This window comes from Talpa europaea (genome assembly GCF_964194135.1).
Source record: "Talpa europaea genome assembly, chromosome: 6".
Taxonomy (NCBI): domain Eukaryota; kingdom Metazoa; phylum Chordata; class Mammalia; order Eulipotyphla; family Talpidae; genus Talpa; species Talpa europaea.
Window position 1 is genome coordinate 81,708,788 of NC_140072.1, and position 20,260 is coordinate 81,729,047.

The window sequence follows — 20,260 nt, forward strand, 5'->3', positions numbered from 1 at the left end:
TTTTTTTTTTGTTTGTTTCAATTATAAAAGGGGTGGTTTTCTTGATTTCTTCTTCTTCAGACTGATTGTTTGTGTATAGGAAGGCTACTGATTTTTGTATGTTGATTTTGTATCCTGGTACTTTACTGAACTGGTTGATTATTTTGAGTAGTTTTTCTGTGGTGTTTTAGCATTCTCTATGTATAGTATCATATCATCTGCAAATAGTGATAGTTTTACTTCTTCTTTCCCTGTCTGGATTCCTTCTATGTCTTTCTCTTGTCTTATTGCCCTGGATAGGACCCCCAGTATTATATTGAAGAACAGTGGTGAGAGAGGACATCCCTGTCTTGTTCCTGATCTTAAAAGAAAGGCCTTCAGATTTTTGCCATTGAGAATAATGTTGGTGGTGGGGTTGTCGTATATGGCCTTTATCATGTTAAGGTATGTTCCTTCTATCCTGAGAATTTCAAGGGCCTTCATCATAAATGGATGTTGGACTTTGTCAAATGCTTTCTCAGCATCTATTGATATGATCATATGGATTTTATTTTTCTTTTTGTTGATGTGTTGGATTACACTGATTGATTTTCATATGTTGAACCATCCTTCTGCCCCTGGGATGAATCCCACTTGATCGTGGTATATTATCCCTTTCATGCGTTGTTGGATTCTGTTGGCAAGGATTTTGTTGAGGATTTTTGCATCAGTGCTTATTAGGTAGATTGGCCTGTAATTTTCTTTTTTGGTGCTGTCTTTGTTTGGTTTTGGTATTAGTGTAATGTTGGCTTCGTAGAACGTATTTGGTACTATTCCTTCTCTTTCAATTTTTTGAAACAGTTTGTGTAGGATAGGCACTAGTTCACTGCTGAACATTTGGTAGAATTCATTTGTGAAGCCATCTGAAGCCTGGGCCTTTATTTTTGGGAAGTGCTTTGATTACTGCCTCAATTTCGCTGCTTGTAATTGGTCTAAATTTTTAGGTGTTCTCTTCTTTGTCCATCTTTGGATGATTATATTGTTGTAGGAATTTGTCCATCATTTCTAGGTTGTTGAATTCATTTGCATATAAGTGTTCATAGTAATTTCTGATTATTCTTTTGATTTCTACTGAGTCTGTTGTGATTTCACCTCTTTCATTTGTAATTCTATTTATATGTGTTTTCTCCCATTTTTTTCTTTGTGAGCCTGGCTAGAGGTTTGTCTTTTATTTATTTTTTCAAAGAACCAACTTTTGGTTTCATTGATCTTTTGGATTGTTTTTTAAATTTCTACTTGTTTATTTCTGCTTTGATTTTTATAATTTCCTTTCTTCTACTGGCTTTAGGGGTTTTTTGTTGTTGTTCTTTTTCTAGCTCTTTGAGATGTGAGATTAGGTTGTTTCTTTGAATTCTTTCTTGTTTGTTGATGTGAGCCTGTATTGCTATATATTTTCCTCTTATTACTGCCTTTGCTGCATCCCATAAATTCTGGAAAGTGGTGTCCTCCTTGTCATTCAACTCAAAACATTTTTTAATTTCTTCTTTCATCTCATTAGTCCAGTGGTCTTCCAGTAGTGTGGGTTTCAATCTCCATGAAGTGGGAGGGTTCCTTGTTTTCTTTTCATGATTTATTTCTAGTTTGATGCCTTTATGATTGGAGAAGATAGTTGGAATGATTTTTGATCTTCATGTATCTGTTGATGTTTGTCTTGTGGCCCAGTATGTGATCGATTCTGGAGAATGATCCATGTGTACTTGAGAAAAGTGTGTACTTGAGAAAAGTGTGTTCTTGAGAAAAACGTGTACTAGGAGTATTTTGGGTGCAGTGTCCTATCCTTCATCTTCTTGATCAGTTAGTGTGTATTCATATCTTGGTAACAAAATATGTTTAACAGTGGCTTAAGGTCAAAAATCAAGTCATCTCACACATATTTAAGATGCTGAGGGAGATCAGCAGTGTTACTGAGGTCAAGCTCTTTTAGCTTTCATCCCCGCCATTCCCAGCATACCAACTTTTGTCCTCAAGCTTGTTTTCTCGTGATTGGAGGTGATTCCTCCAACTGTATTGATTTATCTTTTAAGAAATTTTTACATAGGTGAAATTCACATAACATACAATTATCTACTTTGAAGTGTATAATTCAGTAGCTTTTAGTGCATTCAGAATGTTGTGCAACCACCGCCACTCTCTAGTTTCAGAACTTTTAATCACCCCAGAATAACAGCCCATTACTATTGCATTGTAGGAAAAATCATGATCTATTTTTTCTATGTAAAAATGCATGATGAGTTTTCCAACAATTCATTGTAATCACTCCCCATTACACCTTGTCCTGAACCGTTGGCCAAGTCTAATCTGCTTTCTGTCTGTGTGGATTTACCTATTCTGGACATTTCATGTAAAAGGAATCATATAATACTTGGCCCTTTCTGTCTGGTTTCTTTTACTTAATGTAACGTTTTTTGAGGTTCATCCGAGTTTAACACCAGTACTACATTTTTTTTTTTTTTTAAGATTTATTATTTATTTATTTATTTATTTGTACAAGCATTGGGTACAGTCAGAAGCGCGGGAGGGTGAGAGAATTCACCAGAGCCAGAGCGGGGAGCAGAGCAGGCAGAAGGACCGAAGCACACCGCCGAGGGGAGCAGCGGGCGGCAGGAGAGGTCTGCGCGCCATGTGGGACCCTCCTCAGGTGGCCGGGGAGCAGCCAGGGATCGAACCGGCGCCGCAGAGGCCGCGGGCAGTCTGCCACCCAGCGCTCAACCGCTGTGCCACCGGGGAGGCCCCTCCAGTACTACATTTCTTTTGATGGCTGAATAATATTCCTGTGTGTGTGTGTGAGAGTGTGTGTGTGCGCGAGTGTGTGTGTGTGTGTGTGTGTGTGTGTGTGGACATGTGCCACAGTTTGTTTATTGACTCATCTAACTGATACTGATAGACATTTGAGTTATTCCCATCTTTTGGTTATTATGAATTGTGCTGCTATGAACATACATGACATTTATTTGAAAATCTGCTTTTAATTCTTTTGGGTACATTCCTAGGAATGAAATTGGTGGGTTGTTTGACTTTGTTTTTAATTGGTGGGTTTTGTTTAACTTTGAGTAACTGCCAAAGTGTTTTCAACAGTGCCTGTACCACTGTTACATTTCTACCAGCAATGTAGGAGGGTTCCTATTTTTCTACAGCCTCTAAACTGTTACTTTCTGTTTCAAAAATTGCTGTATAACCATTCTAATAAGCGTGAAATGGCTTCTCATTGTATTTTTGATTTTTATTTCCTTATTGACCAATGATGTTGAATATCTTTTCTGTGATTGCCATATGCTAAAAATATCCACTCAAGTTCTTTGTCTATCCTTCAGTTGGGGTGTGTGTTCTTTTTTTTATTGAATTTCTTTTTTAAAAAAAGATTTATTTATTTATGCATATAAGAACTGGGGTACAGGCCAGAGGTGTTGGGGGGGGTGAGGGATTCACCAGAGACAGAGTGGGGAACTGAACAGGCGGGTTGACTGAAATACACTGCTGAGGGGAGCAGCGGAGAGGTCTGCACCATGTGGGTAGCTCCCTGGCTGGCTGGGGATTGAACTCATGTTGCAGTGGCTGCAAATAGCTTCATAGGTTGCATCTTAACCCCTTGCGCCACCAGGAGACCCCTTTTATTTAATTTCTTATATTGTTTGGGCAGTAAACCCTAATTAGGTATGTGATTCTCTAGGTTATCTTCTTACTTTTAATGCTGTTTCTTCTTGCACAAAAGTTTTCCATTTTTATGAATCTAAATTTATTTTTACTTAAGTCTTTGTGCTTCGGTGTCAAATCCAAGAATCCATGTTGAGTCAAAGGTCATGAATATTTATCCTATATTTTCCTCTAATAATTTCATAGTTTTAACTATAGTTTTTAGGTCATTGGTCCATCCTGAGTTAATTTTTGTACATTGAATGAGATTTTGTCCCAAATTAATTACCTCACATGTGGTTATCTCATTGACCTGGCACCATTTTTTGAAGAGACAGTTCTTTTCTTGTGGAATTGTACTGGCATCCTTGTCAAAAATTTATTGCCATGGATGTTTAGGCCCCCCCCCTGACTCTCAACTCTGCTCTGTTGGTCCACATGTCTGTCCTTGTGCATTTACTAAATTGTTTTGATCATGTATCTGTGTAGTAATTTTTGAAATAAGGAAGTGAGAATCCTCCAACTTTGTTTTTCTTTTACCCTATGTTGTGGTTATTTGGGCCTCATATTCAAATCCATGTGAATTTGAGGTCTGACATTTACATTTCTGCGAAGAAAAGGCCATGAAATTTGATAAGGATTACGTTGAATCTGTAGATTGTTTTACTGATATATTGTCATCTTAAATATTAAGGCTTCCAATCTATAAATGTGGGATTGTCTTTCCACTTACTTATATCTTCTATGATTTCTTCCAGCAAAGTATTATCATGGTTAGTATACAAGTCTTGCACTTCCTTGTTTAAATTTATTCCTTGATGTTTTATTCTTTTGGATATTATTTACAAGTGGAATTGTTTTCTTAATTTCCTTTTCATATTGGTTATTTCTGGTATATAGAAACATAACTGATTTTTGTTTGCGTCCCTTACAACTTTGCTTAATTTGTTTATTAGCTTTAGTAATTTTATTGTTTGTTTCTTTGGGATTTTTTTCATATGTAGAGCCATGTATAGTTTTACTTCTTCCTTTCTAATTTGGATACCTTTATGTCTTTTATTTGTAATGTTGAATATCAGTGTAATAGTGACTATTCTTTTATTTGATTTTAGTGTTAAAGCTTTCAAATTTTAACCATATGATGTTAGCTGTGTGTTTTTAAAGAATACCTTTTACCAGCTTAAGAAAATTTCTTATATTCCTCGTTTTCTGATTGTTATTTATGGCAACAGGTATCTGGATTTGCCAAATGTTTTCCATGTTATCAAGATGATAATGTATGTTTTTCTATTAATATGCAATATTGCATTAATTGATTTTCTTAGGTTTTATCTTCCTTGGATTCTTGTGACAAATTTCACTTTGTCATGGTGTATAATCCTTTTAAATGTACTGCTGGATTTGACTAGAATTTTGTTGAGGTTTTTTTTTTTTCAAACTGTTTTCTTAAGGACTGTGGATCTTTGACTTCAGTATCAGATAATGCTGATACTGAATTAAAAAATGTTAGAAAGTATGTCCTCTTTTTTTATTACTCATTCAATTACTTTATTTGTTTCAGGTGTGTTTAGTTTCTTTCTTTTTGAATCAATGTGGTGAGATTATTTGTGTTTAGGTATGTGTCCATTTAATATAGACTATCAAGTTTGCTGGTTTACAACTCTTTGTAGTAACCTTCTATACTTTTGATCTCTGTAAGATAGGTAGTAATGTACCTATTTTTATTTCTGATTTTAATTTTTGCAACTATTTATTTTTCATAATCAGTTTAGCTGAATATCTGGGGTTTTTTTTGTCTTTTCAAAGAGCCAATTTTTGGTTTCACTGATTATCTCTATTGGTTTTTCTGGTCTGTATTTGTTCTTTTAACTGTCAGCTTTATTATATCCTTCCTTCTGCTGGCTTTGGGTATGGTTTGCTCTTCTTTTTATAGCTCCATAAGGTTAGGTTGTTGATTTGAAATCTTCTGTTTTAATGTAGGTGTTTACAACCTTGATTTTTGTTGTGTTTCCCCCACCCCTAGGATTCCACACATAAGTGAGATTATATGGTACTTGCCTTTCTCCATCTGATTTATTTCATTTAGCACAATGCCCTGGAGGCTCATCCACGCTGTTACAAATGGCAAGATTTCATTCTTTTTTTAATGTGTGAATAATAGTCCATTGTATATATACACCACATTTTCTTTATCTGCATGGACACTGAGGGTTTTTTCCCCTGTGTATTGGCTATTGTAAATCAAATTGCAATGAACATAGGGTGCAAATTTACCTTCTTTAGATAAATACCCAGGTATGGAATTGCTGAATCTTATTTTTAATTTTTCAAGGAATCATCCGTACTGTTTTCTATAGTCTTATGCAGTACATAAGGATTCCCTTTTGTCCACACCCTCACCAACATTTATTATTTTTTCTCACGATATAATCTTTTTCAAATTGTGTGCAGCTTTATATTCAACATCTGCATATGCTACATTATGACTACCACCAAAATCTAGTTTCCATCAATACTTGTTATTTCTTGTTTTTTTGGTAATAGCCATTGTAACAGGTAGGAGGTTTTCATTGGAGTTTTGATTTGCATTTCCCTGATGATTAGTGATTTTTGAGCCAGTGATTTCTTTTAATGCCTGGATTTATTAATAAGGGTCAGAGGGTCTCTGTCTCTTTAAATTTCTTTTGACCATTGTTACTTCGAAGACTTTTAACCCTAGGGCATTGAAAGGTGCCCAGCTTCTTTTATAGTCTCTCAGTGTATTATCTGGCAAATGGAAACACATTTCTCCAACTTTGGGTGGGTAGATCCCACCTTGGTACCACTTTAGGAACATGGATGACTATGCTCATAGTGCCTAATATCAGACTGTGGCATGTGTGATGGTGGCTGATAGCAAAATGTGAAGTTCACTGACATTAACAGCCTCTTTCTTCACCAAGAATTGTCTTGGGTACTGCAAGTTTCTAACTAGACTTAGTGTTCCAAAATAGTGATTCTGAGAGTTTTTGCCAGCACAATAGTTGATCTTGTGTAAGGACTAATTTCTGGAGCTTCTTGCTCTCCCATTTTTCATGACATCACTTTTATATTAATTCATGATTTCCATATTAAAATATTATACTGGCATATATTGTAAAAAAAAACTTTTAGGTGAAGACTGGCATGCATATGAATAGTAGATATATCACATTACTTCTTATATATTAATATTTATTGTTGTACTTTCCATCTCACAAATTAGAATACTTGAGTTGAAAAACGGAATTTTGTGTGTGTGTGTGTGTGTGTGTGTGTGTGTGTAGTGGTATCATTTATCACTACATCATATCTTGTGACTATGCAGTGAAATGGCATTTCTCCATTGTATCTGCAGTTAGTCTAGTCTTTCCTGCTTCTCTGCATTGGAGACTCACTCATAACTGAAAAAAAAAAATCCAATACAATTAAAAGCTTAGTCTGGTATGATGACTTAAATAGTCCCTTTAGGTAGTGTCCACTTCTTTTTTTTTTAATTAAGTTTTATTTTTTTATGCATACAACAGCTGGGGTATGGGGGGTGAGAGGACCCATCAGAGACAGAGTGGAGAACAGAACAGGCAGATTGACCAAGTATACTGCTGAGGGGAGCAGCAGGCGAGTCAGGAGAGGTCTGCTGCGCCATGTGGGCTGCTCTCTGACCGGTTGGGGGATTGAACTCGTACTGCAGAGGCTGCGGGTAGCCTCATAGATTGTGTCCCAACCCCCTGTGCCACCAGGGAGGCCCATAGTGTCCACTTCTCTCTGACATAAAAATATTCAGCCCTTGTCTGCTTTTTCTCTTGGATGATTTAAGGGCTGTGCTGAGAGGTATGGCCTATCTGATTTTCTGGTCACAGGGAGCTGCTTTTTTCCCTTGCTTTGATGTCTGTTTCTTCCTCTGGTCACTGGAGCAATGCCTATCTATTTCCTATTTGTGTTTGCCTGGCTGACTTGAACAGATGATGTCAGTTAAGTCATAATATATTGATCATAACCTATCAGTGCTACTAATTGGTATATTGTGGTTTTGGCTTCTCCCCCCTAAGCTTTCCAGATTGTCTGCCATATCTCTACTGGCCTGTAGCTCTAGAACTTTATTAATAGTCTTTGCTGCATGATTACCTGGTTCCATGGTGGGCTACATAGCTTGTCATTTAATTGAGGAAATCTGAGTCTCCAAGCTTATTGCCTCTCCATGCTAGAAATGCCCTCTCAAAACTATGGTCTGGCCTGTAAGACTGTGGACTTACTAAGCAATCTTTCTGTTTGTGTGTGGGTCAGATGCTGCGTATTTATTTTATTTCTTCACACTTCTTCACAAGTAAAACCTAATAGCTACCCAGGTAGATGAATGCTTCCCAGCTGTCTAGGGTAAAGGTTTTACACTTGGAGAGACAAATGACAACAACATGTCTGTAATACTTAAAGAGCCATATTTAAAGGTACACAAGCCTTACATGTAAGAAATATAGAATTTTTAGAGTGGTATATGTAGCATGCATCCATTTATATGTATGTGTGAATTTATAGAGATATGTTAAATGTAACCGTGAATATAATTAAGAGGTTTAGTTTCTATCAGCATTTTCTCATGACTGAAAAAATACTGTGATTTAACACACACATTTTCTTCCACTGCAGGACAGTTCGTGTTTGGTTAAAGAGAGACAGTGGACAATATTGGCCAAGCATATACCATGCGATGCCTTGTAAGTATCTGGATCTCTATCTTAAGAAATCAGACATGGACCCCAACTTCCTTTTCTTCCCAGATTGCCTTCTCTGTATTTTCTTCTTGAGTAGAGATGCCTGAGGGTTGGGATTATCATTATAATGGAAGGTACCATATTAAATCACTTTAGATTTTCTAAAGCTCTCAGTATGTAAATTAAGAAAATTATTCTGAAATTGACTATATATTCACAGTTTCTGAATAAGATGAATGGAAGAAAGACTACAGCAATAGACTCTCTGATTACAGCAGTCTCTCTCTCTTTTCCAACTTTTTATTTAACTTTTTTGGTAAAGTTAGACAATTCAAAATTTTGTCCAGTGATTACATTTGTGAAGTAAAATTTGTTCTTGCATTATTGTTATATTATTTATTCAAACCCAAGACATTCAACAGTGAACATTCAGTTCTCAAAAGGATTTGCTTAGAATTGAAATGTTCTAATTAGAAGTCAATCTCATTTCCCTAACATTTTATGTGAGAAATATGTCCTTGCACTGATAAGTAGCAAATCTTCCAAGTATACATTTAAAATAAAGATTTGACTGATTTTTAGATTCTTGTACTAGCAGAAGTTCTCCTAGGGAGAAAAGAGCTGACTCCCCTAAACAGGAAGTTTCTTTTCAGTCCAGTTTTTTAATCTTTAAAATTAATGAAGGGGGCCTCCCCGGTGGTATAGCGGGTTGAACGCAATGGCTGTGAAGCTGTCTGCAGCCTCTGCAGTGCTGGTTGGATCCTCGGCAGGCCAGGGAGATTCCCACATGGCACAGCAGACCTCTCCTCTCTTGCCCACCACTCCCTCAGCAGTGTATTCCAGTCTACCTGTTCTGTTCCCCACTCTGTCTCTGGTGAATCCTCTCACCCTCCCATGCCTCTTACCTGCACCCCAGTTCCTGTATAAAATAAATAAAATCTTAAAAAAATAAAATTAATGAAGTTTAAGAATTCTATTCTGTGCTTTTCTTATAGCAAATAAGTATTTCAGTTCATCAGTCATATCATTAAACATTTCCTTTCCTCTGCTTCCTTCAAATTCTAATTAAATTTGACACTCTAGAAAAATCTCTCAGGTTTGTTGTTTGGACTTATGTACTCTCTGGCTTCTATCATTCCTTGATACAAAGACCCCAGTTTGAGAATTACATGCCCCAATGTACAACCAAAATAAATTCATGCTAAATTGTAGATGTGATTATGCCTCTGGCAAGAGACTACTGTAATAAACAACAATTTCTGTTTATGAAAAAATTATAAATTATAAGGATATAATAGTTTCCTATGATTTTCAAGTTATCTTTTAGGTTTCGCATGTCTCTAGAATTTTGTACTAAATAGATAATAATATGAAGCTTAACCAGGTACTCAGTGCTACATTAGTGAAGAAGAAACTTCTTGTAACTTGAGTATTTATAATCTCCCTTTCTCTGTTGTGCCTCTAACAGATTCCATTATAAGGCAGGCTGGAGGTGAACTTTCTTTTTGAGCTGTTATAGTGATTAGGGTTTAAGTAAAAGGAAAGGGGAAGAAATTCTCTGACTGATATTTCCTTCCCTAACTTTTTAATTTTTAGTTAAAGTAATTTAATCTGTGTTATTTATGGTCTTGCTTTTTCATTAAACTTGACACTAGAAGGGATGGGAATTTTCTGTAATCCAGCAAGTTGAAATTGACCCAGTACCCTATCTCTCCCATGACCATGGGGCAGAGAGAAGGCAGATCTGGCAGAATAATGAGGTCTTAGGGGTGACAAGCAAGGACTCTTCTGTGATGAGCATTAACAGAAACCTCATAAAGACACAGGATCCTAAGCAGTTGCATTTCCCAAGCACATTTTGATGTCCCCCTCTAATGTTCTCTGTTGAGTGTCACTGATAACACAGAAAAGTCTCCGGTTGCATTTTCACCAGTCTATTAAAAGCTGTAAGCAAGAATGACTAGGTTGCCAAAGCTCCTGCACGTTGCATACATGCTCAATAATAAATACTTACTAAAAACTTGAATCTGATAATAAAGATAGGTTTCCTTAAGGGTATTATCATCTGTTTTCCTTACTGAAGACATCTTTGAGAAGGCAAGCCCTCTCCTTATTTGCATACTCTACCTATTGCCTTCCACTAAGGAGAGTAAAAAAGGAATTACTTTTCTAAAACGTGTAGTGCTGACCAGCGGCATCAGAGTTACCTGAGAACTTAGGAGAAATGCATATACTGGGTTACATCCCAGATCTACTAAATTAGAATATGCATTTTAATAAGCTCTCTAGGTAATTTGAATGTACTTTAAAGTTTGAGAAGATTGTCTTATAGTATTATAGCCAACGTGCTGATCAGTTTACACATTTATATGAATACATGTAAAGCCTCATGCATCTGTAATGTTGATTTGCAAATACATTCTGGTTAATTAGACGTTTCTGTGCAATTACTTGTGTTCAAGCATTACACAGGGTGCCAAGATTTGCAGATTGACAGTGTGTTTATAGTTAAGATTTCTGTGATCTTTCATCATTGGATGATTCCACTACCATGCAAAAGGTTTTGTTCTTCACAATTGGTCAGAATATAGCATTTGTATTCATACGAGTTGTGTATTCAGATGACACAGACACTGAATTCTGAACAAAAATTTAAGTTTTATCTAACCTAAGAGAGACAGAATCTTACTGCATAAGGAAATAAGCTCATATTTGGTCTGTTAGAAAACCTGAAGTAGCTTTAAATTTCCAAGGGATTGTTTTGCAGTCCTTTTTGTTGAAAGGTGTTTTGTTAAGAGGCTACTTAGTATTATCCTTAAATAATGGCTATGTGGTATTATTTACAAAATAAATGAAAAGGTACGGTGTATCTGGAGGCTGTAATGTAGACACCATAACTAAATATGACCCTATTGTCTGTTTATTGGAGTATAATAACTAATATTCCAAATATAGAAATAAACAGAAAATATCTTGTACACATAAAACTATGTCTTATTTTGTCCATTAAAATGTTTTTTAATATATTTGTCATGTTCTCTGTAGGATAATAATGTTTTGTAGCATTGAGAATGAATTTGAAGTTTAATGGAGAGAAGGGGGTGTGGGGCATTAGATGAGAAAGAATGAATAAATAGTGACGGGGTTGATGGCAGACAGTTGCCTGGAAAGGCAGAGTGTGGTACAGCTGTGTAAAGATGGGGAGCAGACACATCAGGGTCAATAACACACCTGCGGCTTTGGGGATGGTCTCATGCCCTGACTTTTCTGAGAGTTTCCTGCTTTCCCTATAGGAGGTTGCCAGGAAAAACAGGCTTGCCTGGTTAACACTATTGCCCCTGAGCCACTCTGATTATCCCCAGAATTTAGAATTTGGAGTGGGAAATGGTGTTCTCAGCCTAGCACATCTAGACCTAGTAAACCCTAGAATTGTGAGACATTCGTATACATAAAGAAACAGTGAAAACTGATCTGCTTGAAGGGAAGTGCAAACCAGAATGGAAGGATCACTTAGGGAGAGAGAGGAAAGCCTGATGCCTGAAGAAAACTTTTCCTCCTCATCCTTCTAATCCCCAAAAGCCTGATTCTACTTCTGCCTTTGAGTTCAAGACATTGTCCCTTCTTTTACAGGATATGCCATTGGGGTTTGCATGCATGCCGGTGGGCTCTGGTGCTTGCGGCTGCAGGTCTCGGACTCAGCCTAGTCCTGGTTGTCCACCTCCCGCCTCCTAATTCCTCTGTTCCATATCTCCTGCATCGTGTGATTTTTTTTTAAGATTTATTTATTCATGCACACAAGAGCTGGGGTACAGGCCAGATGTGCGAAAGGGTGAGAGAATTCATCAGAGACATTGCGGGGAGCAGAACAGGCAGACTGACCGAAATACACTGCTGAGGGGAGCAGTGGGCGAGACAGGAGAGGTCTGCTGTGCCATGTGGGAATCTCCCTGGCCGGCCGTGAATCGAACCCGCTCTGCATAGCCACGGGCAGCTTCACAGCGCTGAGCTCAACCACCTGCGCCACCAGGGAGGCCCCATCGTGTGATCTTTAAAGTGAAAATACTGAACGATCTACCTTTGGTGCCATCATGGTGGTGAACTGAAGAGAATCTGGGAAAGTGAGGGCAAATAAAGAAGAAAAGTAGAAAGAAATATCCTGGTAATTTCTTTGGATAGTTCACTCAACAAGTTTTAAGTGTTTCTTCTGTACTGTGTACTGCAATGTACTGGGCCTCCCTAGTGGTGCAGGGCTTATGTCTCAGCACTATCATGCTATCGTTCTATACTTCAGTGTACACAAGGATATGGTGCTTAAATATGCTATCTTTGTAGTTTGTACAGCTGGTGGGGAAGGCAGACCTTAATAAGGACACACCATTATGTGTGGTCAGTATTAAGGTATGGTACTTGAAAGTCCATTTTAAACTTTGCTGTGTCTGGAGAATTTAGGGTGACCGATGATGACTTGTTTTGTAGTTTCCTATACGCTGATTTGTATGGATGAGTGAGAAATGAGAACATTTCCTTAATCAAATTTTCATTCAAAAATGCTGTCCCCTTGATATATCTCACATAGTAGCTGCTATTGCCTGTGACAAGATCAAGTTACAAACTACCTAACAGGGACCTCTGCCTGAGCTTGGAAAGAGGGTTGGGGAGAGTGTCTCCACGAGGGTAGAGTTAGAGTTTCATCTATAGCCATAAAAGTGATTATTTGTTCCAGGCTTCCTGAGAACGAGAACGGGATACCTTTCATCCACCACATTTACATCACACTACAGGGGAAAATAACATGTGAAGCACAAGCACCCCTGTTTTCATGGTTGAGTTACTTTAGATTCACTTTACCAACTAGGATTGCTGTTAGCAGAGGCAGACAAAGGAATGGCAGAGAGCAATCTGAAGCAAGAGCCAGGGTGGCAGGTGTTTGAGATTTTTCTTCCTCTATTATAAAGTGTGGTTATTAGGTCAGCTGTTCCCCTGGTTGTAGAGAATAGGTAAAGCAGCCTGGCTGCCAAAGATGTCGTGAATAGGAGGTTGAGAGGGCCAGATCCTGAGGACTGACGGCATGTTGGACAAGTAGAAATCTCTGTGGGTTTTGTTGTTGCCAGGGCAGGCAGGTGGAATTTATTTTGGCTCCTATGTGTTTCTGACTTTATCCCCAAAGCAAAACAGAAGGCATTTTTTTCAAAGGTAATTAAAAATAAACAGGCACTCCTGACATAGCAATAAAATGCCTTGTGGTGTTTCCAGTTCTCTGCCTTGGCCTGACTAGTGATACGGCATTTGCCAGGTCTGAAGCGGTGGTTGAGCCCCCTCAGTTTCCACACACATAATGGCCACCTTACTATCTGCTTGGCTAACTTTTAAAGTTTGAGAACTCTAAACTCATTGAAAAACATAATTTTTAACTGTCTGCTGTTCAGTTTTTATCAAAAACCTGGTTGACAGAAAGTATTTATGGTGGACAGCGGTCCAACATTTATGTATATTAAGTTTTCCCATTTTGTGTTATTCCTGCAGAAACCTTTCTTTCTTTGTGCCCTGAGCTCATACTAATGTATGTGAACTACCGGTGTTTTTGAAGAAATTTTCTACACAGTATTTAGAGTCCCTAGATGGGAAGCACTTGGGAGTGAGGGGCCAGGGCGACGATGACTATTTTTTTAGATAGGCCTTCAGAAACCCTTTGTTTTAAAGCAGAATTTCCTAAACGGTGTGCAAGCACTCTGGAGCAGTCCACAGAGATTACGGGCCCAGAACTGGTCCCCTCAACTGAGCTGGAATACCCAGTCAGGTGGGCCCTTGCAGTCTTTCCCACTTACTCCAGTGGCTGTTCAAATCTAATTTTCTTTATCACAAGATGAAAAAAAAATGGGAAGAACAACTGTAAGAACCCAGTACCTGGTCCTCAGGATAATGTAAATCAGGGAACACTTTATGTTTCCCAGCAGATTTTAATTTTTTCCTCTTCACACACACATTTCCTTAAAAATGATTTTTTGCTTGCTTCTATTGTTTCTGTTTTATTGTATCTGTTTCTAAGCCATTTCAAATTCTTTGTGAAATGAGATAAAGAATGCATTAAATAAATATTTAGTTAAGACCAATAGAAAGCTATTTGAACAGTCTTATTGTTTACATTAAATTTACTCCAAAATATGTGTGAAAGTTAGAGCATTCAAAATTGTTCATAGGTTAGAACTGTACTTGGGTTGGAAACTGGACTTTTTGAGTTTGTGGTTGCCAATTTGCTCAGTCACTTTAGGCGAGTCCTTTACATTTTCTCTGCTATGAAACCTAACAAACTGTCTATTTTCTGTGTTCTCAAATTTGCAAAAATATTTTGGTTATAAGATATGTCAAATAAGTATTTGTAAAGTATTTTCAGGTTCTTGGTGTTGAACAATAAATACTGTCTGTAGGGCAGGAATGGACACAGTGCAGGTTTTCTAGGATCCAGCAGACCGGGTAAAGGAGTAGTCAGTACTTAGTGGCTTTTTGTAGGTCTTTTATTGGGATTTACCAGGTACAAGGCAGGCAGGGGTGCTGGGGGGCCGGGAGGCTGACAGGCCTCCCAGACCCCAGCAAGTCTTTACTCTTTCTGGGCTCTCCGGCGTTCTCTCTGCTTCTCTGCTCTTGGCTTCTCTTTCAGCTTCTTTCTCTGCTTCTGCTGGCGTCCCCGTGATGCCGCCCTTAAAAGCCCAGTCTCAGCCCAGGTGAATCCCATCTACCTATGCCCACACCCTATCCAGGTGCCCGCCATCAGGCATGCATTCAGGACCTCAAGGATCCATCATCTATCCTGATGGCGGGAGGGCAGAAAAGCCTGACATTTTCTTTTCCCAACACTGTCCTTGATGATTTTAACTCAGGGGGATTAGGAAAGACTGACTAATTGGCTGTGGTAGGACTGGTTTCCTTTTCCCATTGGCTGGGGCTGGAGTCAGAAAACTTGATGTCGAGGATTTAGCAAATTGAAATGATTAATATGTTCATATGCTTTATATCTGGGAATGAAATGAGTTATTTTGTACGTAAATTGCAAACATCAGTTTTCCCATTGGTGAGGTCAAAGGAGAATTTTTCATAATTTCAGACTGTGGATGGAGTTGCTTAATTTGCAGTCCCATCTCATATGCTGGGTTTACTGGAGTTTGGAGGCAAGTTCCTGTGGTTAGATTCATGATAAAAAGATACAAAATAATGTGTAATGATCATTAATATAATCAGCCAAGCAGGGGCTTATCTTTATTTTATTTTAATAGTTATTGTTTTGATGATTTGGACAGCATCTTTCACTCATCAGAGGGAGTTTCTTGGCAGGCTGGGGGATATGTGTATGACTGGGAAATCTTCATCCTATTATTTTAATTTGCATCTTTTTTCAAATAACCCCGTGGTTCTTAGTTGTGAAGTATATTGCTCCTTTGTTGGTTTCATTTTGATATAGGTTATTATATTATGGAACTATGTCTAAAAACAACTTAATTGTTTTTACTTTTTACAATTTTCAAATATAATAAAATATATATTCTGATCATTGATCTTTTGTTTTTATATTTAACAAGAAGAAAAGGTGCCCAAGGAAATTTTGATTTTTAGTGGCAATGAAGTAAAACATAAATTATCCAAACCAAAGATAACATCATTAACCAATCTAAGTAATTACAGCATCTATTGATCATACTCCTTTGAGTGTTATATGACAGAATATTTTAAAGTTTACTGTACTTCAATCTTAAACTTATAGTTTATAAAATCTGTCCAGGAGAAAATGTGCCAATACCAGTAACTCACCATAATTTTGCTGATAGTGTTCACATTAATCCAAAGAAACGAATGGCTAATTTTAGTTGAGTGCACAAAAATATTTAATTGAATTGAATTTTTTTTAACACTAGGCAATTGAGGTCCTACACTGTTCTTCATGAAATAAAGCATGTGTTGGATATTGTAAATCCTCTTATCTTGCGATAAACAGGACTGAATGAAATCATACTGCATGTTAATTCTTTGCTTTGTGATGGTGGGGTGTTTCTTGAAGGCTCTCTTCTAGGTCCTCTTATCTTAGGAAAAGGGCATTTAAACTTCATGGGGACCAGAGACACAATGGGGGCAGGAAGAGGAGGAGGGATTAGGGTCAAAATAAGGGGGGTGGGAATTGTATGGGGAATATAACCAAAATGAAAATGCATACATTGTGCAAAAATGAAAAATGATGTGAAAAATATATAAAATCAATCAATCAATTAATTAATTAATTAAAAGGAGGCAAATTAAGCTGGGGGAAAAAAGACTTCTTGAGCATAATAGAGAAAATTAATACTTAAGGATATTATTTATGATCAGAAAATATTAGGTAAATAATTCCCAAATTTAATATAATTAAACTACAAGAATATTTCATTAAAATAAAATTTATCATGTATAAGCTTTAGCTTGTGTAAAAAAATAATAAACTTCATCGGAACACCTTTAATACCTGAACTTTTATTTAGGGAAGTACCATTGTTTAAAGTTCCCACTAGAACATCCATTGAAGATGACTGTCTCCTGCCAAACAATGACTTCACATTGTAAAGCAGTCAGTGTGATTTAATCTGCCGCGTAATCTTCAATGAAACTTGTATTTATTTAACCAAAGTTCAACTGATCAGGAAAGGACAGAAAAAAAATTAGTCATAACATGAAAGAATTATAGATATATAAAGAATAGAAATCAGGAAACTTCCCCAATTAAATGTTTTTTGAGAATGTTTCTTCAATTATATATATGCCATATGTATATATATTTTAAAGCAAGATATGCATATAAATTAGGCAACCTGTGGGGTAAAAGTATTAGAAAAACAGGAATTTTTCTCTAATCCACTTAATTCAGTTGAGGTTGATGTTGGTCTCATGAGTTTCCGCTGTCTGGGGCTCATATGTCTTGGGTTTCTTTTCCCCTTCAAATTATATGGTTATTAATATAATCACCCAGACGGAACCTTCTCTTCATTTTAGTTTTTCCTAAATTTTAAACTTAATACCTGCCTTAATCTACAAAGATTTCATTTAAAAAATTTAGTATTATGAAAATGTTTAATTTTAAAGATAAGATTCGACAGGCCATCAAATTTTAAAGTTTTGATACTAACAGAAAATATTATCTCCCATCCCCACAGATCTGCACAAATTTCTATTTTATCTTATTTGTACCTTTCATTACTTACTTCCTGAAACTTTGCCATATACATTTTCTTTGACTGTCATCAGTGTGAAACAGAAAAGGGAGATGGTAAATCTTAATCAGATAGTGTGGAAAATGAGTTCTTGTACTATTTTACTGAGACACTGGTTGATTTTTTCCTAGATTTTAATGAAAACACTGCTAGGGAATGGGAATAGGAAACTAGCATAGAATATCAATAAGATTGTGACTTGTGGCAAGGACTTGAAGTTCTTTTCCTGGGTTTGTGTAGGAAAAGTTTTAGACAAACTACGCATTGCATAATGTATGAGAGAGGCCTTGTCAAGTGGGGGTCACCCCACAATGCTGCAGGGGAATTATCCTTACTCATAGGGAAGCAGTTCAAGGTGAGGGGAATAAATATATCTTCAGGTTTTGTAGCATGCTGTATTTGTTTCATCTAGACTTTAGGGATGCAGTTTTATTAGAGGGGAACTGAATTGTGATTTTATAGTCAACCATTTTACTTAGCCTTTGGAGAATACAATTTTAATGTGGGAGGATGGAACAGTCTCTTAGGCAGCTCTTACTTAACTAAACTTTCAGCTATCAGAGAGACCAGTGTTTTTGGACTTATGGACTACTAGTTTTGCATTCTTATTAACAAAACATCACCTTTTTTGCAGTCTAACTACAGTCATTGTGTGTCTCTTCCTTATTCTTCCTGCCAAAGGATTCCTTTACTGTTTGGCTATAATTAATTTATAGACTGTTTGACTATAAATACTTTATGTCTCTTCTTATTTCTCCAGACAGCTTTGCCCTTTGTTATTTTCTTCCATGGACAGGAGTCCATTTTGTATGGACTTTCAGAGGTTACTTTTTTGTTGTTGATTTCTGGTGAGTTATATTAGATTTCTGTATGAATTTATCTACTCCAACCCCCAGAAGGAAAGACATGTGCTATGACAACCAATATGGGATCAGGATTCTATTCAATCTGTTCCCTCCCTCATTGCCACCCAGAGCCTCTGGGTAACCAACCTGGTGCCTGTTTCTGTGGAATAATCATTTTAAAACTCATCTACCAAAGTCTATGCACATATATACAAACTCAGTTTTGCCTGGTATTTTAGCTTTAGAAAGGCAGGTTGTGCTTTTGGGGACTTTTGAGTTATAGCTCTTGAGCTTTGCTGTTGCCTTGTGTAGAACCATCTTGGGTTCAAATATTGTTTTCTTTAACAACAGGATTTCTGTCAAAATCTTCGATATTTATGGTGGCTTAACGGGAGGGTCTTTTCCTTTTGAATTCTGGTGGTGCTTCTTTTTAGACAAAAATTTGAAATAAAAGGGTGACACTGGGATGAATCTTACAATTCCTATATATTCTTGGTGTCACAATCTGTAAATTGCTTGATGACAGCTATAATTCTTCCTGGAGAGAAAGAATCACATGCTTGGAACAAAGTAAACATATTAAATTTTTGTTGAAAAAACCAAGTGATACAGAAATAGTGATGTGGATTTAGTGGTAGCCTATGCAGTATTAAAAAAAAAGATTGGTGGTTTTCTAACTCTGTAACATAAGCAGAAATGAATTTTGGAGGAAATCACATAGATAATATTTTTATATGATCAGCAGGCAGCTAAGTGATTAGATGATTCTGGCTATTCTGTAACTTTTTGGTGTGCAATCAAATTTTGCTTTCTATGCTCATGCTTATATCTTTAAAAAGCACTTGATATTTTAAAATATTAAACAAGAGGGCCTCCCCAGTGGCGCAGCGGTTGAGCGCTGGGTTGCGAAGCTGCCCGCGGCGTCTGCAGCGCTGGTTCGATCCCCGGGTGCTCCCCGGCCACTGGAGGAGGGTCCCACATGGCGCCAGACCTCTCCTGCCGCCCGCTGCTCCCCTCAGCAGTGTACTTCGGTCCTTCTGCCTGCTCTGCTCCCCGCTCTGGCTCTGGTGAATTCTCTCACCCTCCCGCGCTTCTGACTGTACCCAGTGCATGTGCAAATAAATAAATAAACAAACAAACAAACAAACAAATAAATAAATAAATACATGCCTCTTTAAAAAAATAATAAAATAAAATATTAAACAAGAATAGCAAAATAAAGATCAAAGACAATGTTACAGAAATAATCTTATTACTTGAACACAACTCTGTTTAGTTTTTTCTTTGTATAATTTTATGTGTATATGTACTTTCTATAATTGTAATCATTTTGCTTTTTCAAGTGACATCAATTAAATTAGATTTTAATTCTGTACATTTGTTATGGAATTATGAAATCTGGCATCTTAGCACTTGCATAGAAATTGTGTCAACATCATTTATTGGCCAAGAGGATTAAGACTAGCTTTCTTAGGGCAGTACATTAAAGATCATTTGATTGCCTTTTTTTAGCAGTGTACTTTTGATATAGAATTTAATTTTGAGGCTAAAACAACAGGTATTGTACTGATAAAAGTTTGGAGGGAAATTTTTTTGTATTTCTTTTTTCTCTATATATAATTATTGAAATTAGGAAAAAAGTCAAACTTTATATGCTGTTTAGAAGGTTGTTATTTGTTCAGGGCCTTTTAAATAGAATTAAAAAAATTACTATATGATATGTTTATGAAGTGCCTCTGTCAGTAGAACTTGAATTTTCTTTTATAGTTTAAAGATAAACTAAGTTGGGCGTTTGAAAATTGGTTTGTGTGTT

The 20,260-nt window shown here is 36.9% G+C and overlaps 1 protein-coding gene across 1 annotated transcript in view; it reads left to right on the forward strand.

Moving 5' to 3' along the window:
* WDFY2 (WD repeat and FYVE domain containing 2) overlaps positions 1–20,260 on the forward strand; it is a 168,387-nt gene that overhangs the window by 81,507 nt on the left and 66,620 nt on the right. Inside the window, exon 2 of the mRNA XM_084235688.1 lies at positions 8,311–8,378. Within this exon, the coding sequence (XP_084091814.1) occupies positions 8,311–8,378 (68 nt within the window). The remainder of the gene's footprint in view (positions 1–8,310; positions 8,379–20,260) is intronic.